Source organism: Danio rerio, chromosome 17 (assembly GCF_052040795.2).
Source record: "Danio rerio strain M-AB ecotype USA chromosome 17, GRCz13ab, whole genome shotgun sequence".
NCBI lineage: Eukaryota > Metazoa > Chordata > Actinopteri > Cypriniformes > Danionidae > Danio > Danio rerio.
The window spans coordinates 39,003,489-39,016,010 of NC_141037.1; the positions used below are offsets into that span (position 1 = coordinate 39,003,489).

Sequence of the window (12,522 nt, forward strand, 5' to 3'; positions counted from 1 at the left end):
CTGTATTCATAAGGTATAATTCACCCAAAAATGTCATTCGCGGCCCGGAAATCACACGTGACGAGAGCTGCTGACTGTGCGGGCGCACGCCCTACTTAATGATAGACACACGCGCGTCTACTTTAGGGAACAGAATCTGCTTATGCTGTGAGTAACAGGTAATAAAGTCGTAAATAATTTTCAGTTTGTGGCACAGAGTGATCGTTTGAGAGCCACGCGCCAAGTAAGAACAGCACTTAGCAGTGAAAATGAAACCGAAAGCGTGCACATCATTTAAATGATCAAATCGCATTTTAGAGTTATGATTGCGACAAGCATTTGATGTTTTTTTCTTTCATAGCGAACACACTGTTGTGCATGAAAATAAATGTTTACAGTGTCAGTATAACTACTCTAGCCTATTCACCTTATTCTCAGCTGTCGAGCGGGCGCTGCCATTTGAATCTTTTTGTCTCGCGACTTCCGGTCACATTCACTTCCATTCATTTTTTGACGTTAACAACTGCTCATTGCGCTGCTTAATGTTGCAATTTAATATTTTCTTATTATATTATGCTACTTGATCTGTGTAGTCATGCAAACATTTGTTTGTTGAGCAAGTAGTTTGGCCATTTTGTGCTGTTTATTATTCCTTGTCATTTCTCCCATAGGCGACTGAATCGGAAGTTCTAAGACAATCGCGAAAACAGGCGCACTTCCGCGTTTTAGAATAAGGTCAATATAATTTTGATTTTACCAGTGAATTAAATGGTCTAATAATGTTCTCAATGACAGATTGCAAGCATAGGCCTATATCTCAAACATAAATCAACATCAGAATTATTATAAGTAGAAGAGAATTATTTATAGAAACCAGTAGACCTATACATAATATTAAAATTGTTGTTTTACCATATGTTTGAGAATAAACAATAATCTCATATTAGCCTTTGTTTTACATCTACAGAATCGTGAGACAATCGTGATTTTTATTTTAAGCAAAAAAAAAAAAAAATCACGATTCTCTTTCTAGCCAGTATCGTGCAGCTCTATCATTTAGTTTGCTTTTTATACCGTATGTTATTAATTCCAGTCCACTGTTATGTGCCAAATCTTTCAACCAGTGGTCAATGGATGAATTTCCACATTGCTCCAATAGAGAGCTATGCATTTTAAGAAAAACAAAAACATGGTAATGATTTTAGTTTGATAACCTGATAATGACTAAACTTACAGGAAATAAACCCAAAGCACATATTTGAGGGTTTACTGGAACTGGTTTTGAAATAATCGAGAAAATAAATGTTTCCCAGAGTCTTCATCATTCACTTTCCCAGATACAATGTTTTTCTATGTTTTTGGCATTTGAAAGCCATATTGTATTGGATCCATCTAAATCTACTAATAATTGACAACTTCTGGGATTAAATACATGTCTGGCTCCATTCTGAATGCACTACATGTTGATTTTATTGCACAACGCCATTCTTTTAATGGCATGCATTAAAGACATACATACATACATACGCTTAGACATACATACGAGTGCATATATTTAACCATTAATGAAACGAGGAAAAAATAAGAACGGGTAAAAATAAGGACAATAATTAAAACATGATCACTGACACAGAAGCTAGGATAGATGTGATATAAGTCTTGAAACAAACCAGCTTTTTAACAACATTCAAACAACCGACCTCATAAGAATGAATTATAACAGCCTTTTGTGTCCCAAAATGTTATTAGCCAGCATAAACTGAACATTGTGTAACTTGTTTACCAAAACACACACACTCAACACCTTGTTGTGCTTCTGCTTTTGGCAACATCCGCCTAAAACTTCCTATAAACACTCTAGTGAGCATAGAGAACTTTCACGCAACCATCTAACAACAGACTGAAATGCTAAAAGCAATGTAACAACAACCTTCTAACATCTACCCAGAAAATCAATGCAACACATTAGCAAACAGCTTCTGAACATCTGAGCAGCCCCAGAGCGACACACTCACACACCCTGTCATCCAACCAGAACATCCTAGTAACACAGGTTTCACACCGCAAGTGTGAGCAGCACATCTTTTTTTCAGCGTGCTTATAAACAACTGACTGCATACACATTGGGTGCAGGAGCAGCAAGTGAGAAGCGCTGCAGAGATATGGTGTATTGCCAAGTCAACATTTTATTGCTGTAATGCTCATTCTCAATTAAAGAGAAAGCACACTTTTTTTAATGGGCGGAATAAAATTCTTTAACAAGAATTGGATTATAACAGAATTCAAAATCTAGATTGTAAAATATTAAATATAATAGTAAAATATTTATTATATATCATAATAATAGAATGCTATGTAATGTAATATAATTACATATTGCTGTGACTATGCTGGTCTCTTATACAAGTATGGTCATATTTGGTGATTCTTGCAGTCTTAACAGATTAAGATCACCTGCTCTGAAGCAATCAGAACACATTAACAACTGCATAGTAACTCTCTAGCCATCGCCACCACAATTTGTTTATGTAGATGCCAAATAGATAAATATAGACATGCCAGTGCAACTGCCGTTATGTGTTGTTAATATAATACAATATTTTTTGTATAAATATAATAGAAAAACATTGTTTTCCCCAAAATGTCTCAAAATTATTTATTTATTTAAATATAGATTTAATTTCCCAATGATACTGGATAATTTAATTAATGCTGTCAAACTAATAATTTTAATTATCGCATCCAAAATAAATGTTTGTATTTACATAATAATAATGTATACATATATACATATATATATATATATATATATATATATATATATATATATATATATATATATATATAATAAATATATATATATATATATATATATATATATATATATATATATATATATATATATATATATATATAATAAATATATATATATATATATATATATATATATATTTATTAGTATATATATTTATATATATATATATATATATATATATATATATATATATATATTTATTATATATATATATATATATATATATATATATATATATATATATATATATATATTAGTGCTGTCAATCGATTAAAAAAATTAACTAATTAATCGCACTTCAAAAAAAAAATTAATCGCTATTAATCGCATTTAAAAGACTGAAACTTGTAATTTTGGCTATTCGAGTGTAAAATTAATGTAAATGCAAGACAAATACTATTTAAATTCAAAATATAATTCATTATAAGAATTTTTTTGTTTACTTGTAATACAGATTTCTTCATGTAAACAACATACCCACAATAAACCATCAGATCCTGGCTTGACAGCCTTATTTATTACAGAAATAAAAACACAGGCATGTTAACGTCTTGAATTTCAAAACAATCAATGCCAATAAAGAAAACATTGATTTTCATATTGGATTCTAAGTGGACTGCAAAAAATGCCAAAATACAGGCATTGCAGATATGGAAAATTATAATAATAATGATAATAAAGTATTGAAAATCTGTGCATGCCCTTGGATAGGTTTACCAACTCCCATTCTATAAAAGCACAAAAGCCATAAATAGAAAATAATGAGGGTTGACAAATTAAAAAACTACATTTTTTTTATTTATTATTAAAATAAAATTACAATCCACACTGGAAATGTGAGTGTCTGTGTTTTGAGGGGGCCTAGAAAATAATGAGCATAACAAAAACTGCCTGCTGACGCACACAGTTAATGTTGATTAATAAAATAAAGATAAATAATAAAAGCAATGTGTCAGAGACCCTTAAAAAACATGTTTAACTCAACAATAAAACATCAAACGTAGCTAACAGCTTTTACATTGTCAATCAAATTGTCAAATAAACTTAAACAATTAAAAAATGAAACAAATATTTGTTTCTGCCCGAACTACAAAACTAAATGTAAAAAAAGTTGCTAAAGTTGCACACTAGTTTGGTCATGTATAAATATCATTATATTAACCATATTGTGTAATTATTATTGTCACTATAAGCCTACATCATGCTGATGATCAAAAACACAATGTCATGATATCTCATGCGCTTGTCTTCTGACCGAGTGCATCTTAAATACATGAATGGCAGCGGACATACTTTATCAATTGTAAAATAAAGACTTGCAGGTTAAGGAAACAGCATTATAGGAGGAAGTTGCAGCGGCGTGGTGCAGAATAAAAGTTTAAAAAAGTATATGTATAAGGACAGATAGGTAACTAGATAGAATAGACAGTAATATACCTGTATTGATCTGTGCCCCGCTGGAGAGTGCAGACGCAAAAGCCTGCTCCCGCGGGGCGGACCCGCGCGTGAGAAACAGGCGTGACTCGGCTATTTTGACAAATACACACTTACGTTACACAGAGCCCAACATGGAAGATTGTGATTGGGTCAGCCCATTGTCAATAAAGAAAAGAACCAATGGGCTGCGGATTATGTCACCCGGCTCTGTCCGGAAAAGAAACATCTTACTTTCACAGCGTGACAGCTCACACAGCACCGTCAATCACTGAGGCAGAAAGATATCTGCTGGGTGTTTTATGGGCCGATCAGATCATAAGAAGATGATCAGCCCGGTCCAAAAAGTACGTCTAAACAGCGGGAAACTTGCGGGTGTCTGCCCTGGCCAAAACAGGGGAAAAAACTGCGTTAATTGACTGCGTTAATTGCGTTAGTTTTTTTTAACGCGTTAATTTTTTTCAAATTAATCGCATGCGTTAACGCGTTAATTTTGACAGCGCTAATATATATATATATATATATATATATATATATATATATATATATATATACACACACAAATTCACAACGCATGGCCTTATGCCAACGCACGCCTCCCACCAGTGCCGATATACAGCCATATCGCACTGTAACTCGAGTAATATTGCTCATATATATATATATATATATATATATATATATATATATATATATATAGTCTATTGTATATTGTATATATGTATATAGTCTATTGCAGATTTAGATATTTCATGCATGCATATAACAACAATTGAAACTGCAGAGTCAATTTCACACAGTGGCTTATTGAATCTAGGCCCACACTGAATCTGCGCGCGCAGAATTCACCAGATTTTTAGCCCATCATTAATTCTGTTTATTTACTCTTTGTAAATGTGTGTAAATCTATATTTATTGAGTTTTTAAATTAATTACAGTAATATTATTGACTAATGTGAAAATGTTCACTTGATTTATGTACAATGCAGTTTGTACAATAAGTTGTTCTGTCTTTTAGTAGTAGAGATATTATATGAGAGACTTCCTTTGATTACCAAATAAAGTGGATTTAATTGAATTAGCATTTTAAACATTAATTAAAAGTTAAAAATTTATTATTTTTTATTTCACATATTAAGATTTTAGTTATGATGCTCCCAAAATAATTCTGCAGAAATCCACAGACTTTTATAAAAATTCTCTGCAGAAAAAGCAAAAAACGTCTGCAGATTCCAGCTGGCCCTACTGATGAGGCATCTGTGTATATATGACCACAACTGAAACCCGAGCATTACAGTGTTTTCCAGCTGCTTACACGCAATCTTTCATGGCACACAATTTCTGAAACATCTCACTTAAAATGCAAAAATACAGAGCAAATCTCCACAACCAGAAGCTATTTCTCAGCCTCAAGCTCATTTTTCAGTCGCATAAAACACTTCACGCAACTCTCCTCCTAAAACACAAAAGTCTAACTGGAAGCTTCTTGCTTTCCACACACAACCAATCAAGACGCAACACTTATATATTTTCACATAAGCAAACGCTAATTTCTTAACGGATCACAAGTCAGTCACTGCTTTACTCTAGTGCAGTCCTATAAATTGGTCAAAGGTGTCAGAACACTGGCTTGTTCTGGTAAAAAAAAAAAAAAACTAGTTTAGCCCCCCCCCACAATTTGTAGTTTTGTACCTACCGCATATTCTTCTTTTCTAAATCTCCTAAATTCTTCGAGAAAACAATAGATGAGTTCTTGTTAGCTTGGTGATGGAAAGTAAAGTGTATGATGGCCAACACTTTTCCCCCTGAAACTTCACACACAGTTGTGTTCTTTAGGAGAAAATGCCTTACATATGTATTTTCATTATTATTTATACATTACTACACACAGTATGTTTATGGTTTTGTTGTATGCTACTGTATACAACAATATATGTTTCTACAGCACATGTCATTGGTGCTCACAGTGTACCTGTTACTGTTCTCTGCAGATTATAATAGTAACTATATAGTATATAGTAACTATATCACTGTAGAAAATAGCATTGAAATGTAGATATAAGCCTATAAAAGAGCACAGAGTTTTAGATTTAGAACAACAGTGTTGACATGCTATATTCAAACATTTACTATTATGAAAGACTTGTTTGCTCTGATGCAAATGCTTCATTCTGACAGGTTGTTATGGCTGGGTTGTCCAAACTCAGTACTAGATGGTCAGTGTCCTCTATAGTTTCCCTCCAACTTCCTTTAACACTCCTCCCTGAAGTTTCTAGTATACCTAGAAAGAGCTTGATTAGCTGGTTCAGGAGTGTCTAATTGGGGTTGGGACTAAAATATGCAAGACACCGGCCCTGCAGGACCGAGTTTGCTCAACCCTGGTTTATGGCATTTTGAATGCAGTGTACCATTTTGAAGTAGATGTGAGGCTTTTGTGTGTGCAGTTTAGAAAGAGTTAGAAAAGAGGTGACACTGTTTTGAGAATGTGTGTAAGCATTTGGAAACAACTGTAAGAATGCAAGCTTGGTGTGGTTTTTGGTTGTAAATTATGGCAATGCTGAATTGTTCTATTTGTCTTGAAGGTGAGCTCCAAGACTGTAGCACAGTGTGTGGAGTTTTACTACACATATAAGAAGCAGGTGAAGATCGGCAGGAACGGCACGCTCGTATACGGAGAAACAGAGCCGCTGGAGACTAAACCCACAACAGAGGAGGAAGTAGACAACAAAGTGAGTTCCCGTGGCTTTGTGTGTATGTATATATATATATATATATATATATATATATATATATATATATATATATATATATATATATATATATATATATATATATATGTATATGTATATATATATGTATATGTATGTATATATATGTATGTATATATATGTATATATATGTATGTATATATATGTATATATATGTATGTATATATATGTATGTATATATATGTATGTATATATATGTATATATATGTATGTATATATATGTATGTATATATATGTATGTATATATATGTATATATATATATGTATATATATATATATATATATATGTATATATATATATATATATATATATATATATATATATATATATATGTATATATGTATATATATATATATATATATATATATATATATATATATATATATATATATATATATATATGTATATATGTATATATGTATATATTTAGATGTATATATTTAGATGTATATACACCTCCAGTCAAGTCCAGTGCAGTGCAGTAATGTTTCATTTCCATCAGAGTTCACAGAAACTCGAATCACGGAAAGAAGACGAGGAGAGCAGGAAGTGGGAAGGGTCATGTGACAGGAAGCAAGAAGACAGCCCCGGCAGGGTGACACAATCTCTACAGGCCACCGAAAATGTGAGATTTATGGAAGTTTGCATGTTTTTTATGTTATCAAATTCTCACAGAAATAGCCTGACAAGTAAGAAAAGAAGTCTATCAGAGGGTATTGAAAGACAATATTTATGTGTGCTTTAAGCACTTTGTGATATTTATAGTGCCATCTAGTGGTGTGCTTCATTATGATTTAAAAATGCACCCAAAAATGAAAGTTTGCTCACTATTTACAGTACTCACTAGGGCTGCGCGATATTGGGGAAATCTAACATGGCCATATTTTGCTATTCTGCGATCATATATTTCAATATGAATACATTTAACCAGATGACTTGAATATCTCTATTTGGAAAGAGTTATTTTAGATTGATTGGAATGATTCTAAAGAGAAGTGCATATGAATAAAATATAATAAACCATCTACAAGCATATATCAATACAAAAAAAAAAAGATACGATTGAAATAAACAATGTTTTATCGTTTTCCGAGTCTACCAGTATTTGGGTAATCGTATAATAAAAATAAAAATAGTTCAATAAAATGAATCATTTGTCAAAGTTGCAAATGGTACACTTTCTTTATATGTATATGTTTTTATTTATTCTTTTAATGCTTTTAAAAAATCATTATACAGTGACAAGCACAAAAAACACATGAAAATGATCCATAGCTGGAATCATCCAGACTAAACTTACAGGGGATAAACCCAAAGCACATATTTCAGGGTTAACTGGAACTGGTTTTGAAATAATCAAGGAAATTAATGTTTGCCAGAGTCCCAATCAGCACACTTTCCCAGATACAATGTTCTTTTGAGTTTTTTTGGAATGTGAGACCTATATTGTATTGGATTCATCTAAATCTTAAGCTTAAATGCGTGTCTGGCTCCATTCTAAATGTGCCGCATGTTGATTTTATAGCACAAAGTCATTTTTTTAATGCACCGCCTCCGCTTATACATTCATGTACATATAGTTGACCATCAATGGGATGAGGAAAAAATAAGAAATGGAAAAAGTAGGACAATAATTAATGTAATGTAATGTGTGTATTCATGTAGCGCAATTAAAACATGATCACTGACACAGAAGCTAGGATAGATGTGGTATATTGTTATTATGGAATTATAAGTTTCTTTCTGCATTCTGAAGGGTTTTGAGATATTGAGCTTCAAAGTTTTTGCATTCCATAGCAAACAGTTTGTGTCTAGCATTTGTTTTTTAAATAAAAAGTCTTAATTTAAACAACTTATAAAAAAAAACCCTATAACGTAAATAAGCTGTCAAACAACCGCCCTCATTAGAACAATTTATAACTGCTGTTTGTGTCCCAAAATGTTTTTAGCCAGCATAAACCGAACATTCTGTAACTTTATCTGTTAATAAACCAAGTACAAGCATATATCAATACAAATAAAAAAAAGAAACAATTAAAATAACAATGTTTTATCGTTTACCAAGTCTACCAGTATTTGGGTAATCGATTAATAAAAAAAAATTGTTAATAAAATGAATCATTGTAATAGTTGCAAATGGTACAATTTCTTTATATTTTTGTCTTATTTTTTTATCCTTTTAATGCTTTTAAAAATCATTATACAATCACAAACCAAAAAACACATGAAAATGATCAATTATATTATACTATATAAACTCAAGACACCCTGCGATGTGACTATTGCGAATGATCACTTTGTCATATGGATGCTGAAACGATTTATTGTGCAGCCATAGTACTCACTTTGTTAGTGTTTAATGTTGGAAACTAGTAGCCATTGAGATGACATTAAGATTGTTCAACAAAGTAAAATAAAATCTAACGGCTTTGGAACAAATGAAAGATTAGTAAATTTGACTTGAATTTTAATTAATTGACTGGGACATGCAAAACACTACATTGACCTTAAAAAGGTAATTTGTTTTGTACCTGGCTTTAGCAAAAACTGCTAATTTCCACCTGCAGTCCCTGAATGATGACAGAATTTTTCATTTTTGTGTGAACTGTCTCTTTAAATATTCAATTGTAGTTGTTGTAATGCACTAAATACAAATAAAATGGTCCAAAATATAACAATAAAATTGTAATACATTTATTAGGGACCATCACCCTGAAGTAACTTTCGAAGGGTTTTAAATTAATTCACCGCACAAGTGTTTGATCTCTGTATGTATTTAGCTTATGTTTGCTTGCGTAACATTTGTTTCCTGTCAGGCTGCTGCCGTCTTGGTATTGAGTCAGGAGAACAGCACCAGACATCCGTCCACATTGGGGGTCAGTCATCCTCCTCATCCACCTCAACCACCATCCAAACCTCGCTCCGACACTGCTGCCAGGAAAACTGGGCCCAGCAATACAGGAAAGGGACAAACCAACCAAGAGGGCGAATTCCCCTGCAAGAAGTGTGGCAGGTCAGTTTACTGGGATATATCTGTGCAATGTTATATCTTGTATACGTTTATTTAAACAAGCTGCTTTTGGCAGACGGCATCCAATTTTGGTGTCTGCATCAAATTTACTGAAGTGATTTTCATAGCAGGGTGTCCGCGGGGTCCTAAAGTCTTAAAATATCTTAAATTGTACAAAAAATAAATGTAAAGCCTTAAAAAGTCAGTTGAGTAGGTCTTAAATACTTTTAAACAGGTCTTAATTTTAATTGTTAATTTTCCATGTAAATTAATAGCCAATCAGTACAACCAACAGATCTAAAAAGGTCTTAAAAAGTCTTAAATTTGACATGATGAAACGTGCAGAAACCCGGTATAGGTATGACAAGCAAGTAAAGAGCCTCCTTCATTGTTTTTTTTAAATTATATAATTTTAAAATATGGGTGAATTTTTTGTACTTGTTCATTCAGTGTTATTCATATATTTTTATGAAAAAATGACATCACATACTTTTACTGAACTTTTGTTTAGGGTTAGAAACAACTTGCTTATAAATGGCAAAACCTAGTGGTTTGAAGGATCGTTGCAGTGTAGAGATTTAAAAGGACAATTAATGAAGTATTTGGAGCTCCGCTGGTGTCCTCAAATATATCTATAGATAAATATAGATAGATATAGATAAATAAATGTATATTTTATGGTCTGGTGAAGTTCTTGATTCTGATTGGCTGGAGGGTGTGCATTATTTTTGTTGAAACGCACAGGTAGTTCCAGTCAGTTTTGATCACAGTTTGAAATAAATGCGCTTCTCCTAAACATTTGTAGCTACCATAGCAACTCGCATGTGCTGCACAGGAAACCAATGAGGATGGTTAATGGCGGATGGGAAATCTGCAAAATTAGAAAAATACTGCTCAATTATTCCACAAAGTAAAGTATTACAAGTTTTTCGAGCAAGAATATTATTTTTAGGTCAAATCGACAGTTTATGTACAAATATAGCGTGTCTTTAAAAATTTCGACTCTTATATCTGCCAGACCATCTCAGGACCTGCTGCTGGATCTTATCCCTTGCATCTGTTGTTAAATCGGATATATAATAAATCTTTGATGTGTCTGACGGTCAGTATTTAGACTTTTGAACCTATTATTTGTTCTCAGGTGTATTTTTTTGGTCGATCGCAAAGATAAGTTTCATAATTAATTAATGACTGTAAAAAATGTAATAATACACCGATCCTTAGTGTTTGCTAAATAGCTTTTGTATTGGTTTATTTTTCTGCTCACCGATGCTGCTTTTATTTTATTCAAAAATACAGTACAAATTATGGAATGTTATTGCACTTTAAAATAACTGTTCAAAAGTAGTTTATCATTTAATTTAATCATTTATTCCAGTGATTTTAAAGATGAGTTTTCAGCATCACTCCAGTCTTCAGAGTCACATGATCCTTCAGAAATCACTCTAATATTATTTGTTGTTAATATTATTATTGTTTATTATTATTATTATAATTATTAATGGTAATAGTAATAAAACAATAATGACTGGAGTAATTTTATTTGAAGCTACATACAATAAGAAAGCAGTTGTTTATAATTTTAATAAATATTTAACAATTTAACAATTTTTTTAATTTTAATAAATACCACTTTGAACAGAATAAAAAAAAAAAGAAAAAAAACTGACCCTTAACTTTTGACTGATAATATATTTGGTAATATATTTGTATATTAAATTATGTTCCATGCATAAAGTAACATGTTGCTAAAGCTTATTTAATTAATTTGCCAATTTTAATAAGATTTGTATGTATATTATGAAATGTATAAAGCGGAAATTCTGCTATAGATAGCCCAGCATTTGTAGTATTAACAGTTATTGAAAGAGAAAGCCATTATACATACGTATTCTCCCTCATCAGAGAAGTGGTAGAAAGTTGAGAAAAGAAACACGTGTGACTGGAAACACACTCCAGGTGTGACTAGGAATGTCTTATTTGCCCATCTGTGATCGGATTGATGAAATTGCATCTTAACATTAGCAGGTTTAAACAGCAAACACATGATCTCTCTCTCTCTCCGTCTGTCATCCTGCCTGTCACTGCTAATTCAGTGGAGGGACTAGAAAATCTAACAAGTCAAAACTGGTGAAACTTCGGACAAATATTGCACAGCGAGGACAAAACTAGAACAAAACTAGTTTAAATTTAGGTCTACTTTGGCAAATGACCATGGAATAAGCGGGATAATCAACGGCTTGCTGTGTGTTAAAGCATTTTAATGCACTTCTGCTGCGTGTTGTGTGGTCCTACACTTTCACGTCTTGCATTAAAAACCTTTAATGCATGGCAAGCCATTGATTATTCCTTACTTGTATATCTTTTCAGAACAAGATATAAATGACAATAAGTGTCTATTTATGGACACCAGTGCATATATAAACAATAGTTGTTATTCTGAATGACATCTTACTGGGTGTCTTTTGTAAATGTAGCTAATTTAGTACAATCTAAAACTAGCTCTCCTAACACT

The 12,522-nt window shown here is 32.1% G+C and overlaps 1 protein-coding gene across 2 annotated transcripts in view; it reads left to right on the forward strand.

Annotated features, from left to right (window-relative positions):
* The window catches only part of mideasb (mitotic deacetylase associated SANT domain protein b), a 61,294-nt gene that overhangs the window by 42,017 nt on the left and 6,755 nt on the right, over positions 1-12,522 (forward strand). For both annotated transcript variants that reach the window (XM_087290830.1, XM_087290829.1), the window contains exons 10-12: positions 6,811-6,957; positions 7,500-7,622; positions 9,814-10,010. In XM_087290830.1, the coding sequence (XP_087146956.1) occupies positions 6,811-6,957; positions 7,500-7,622; positions 9,814-10,010 (467 nt within the window). The remainder of the gene's footprint in view (positions 1-6,810; positions 6,958-7,499; positions 7,623-9,813; positions 10,011-12,522) is intronic.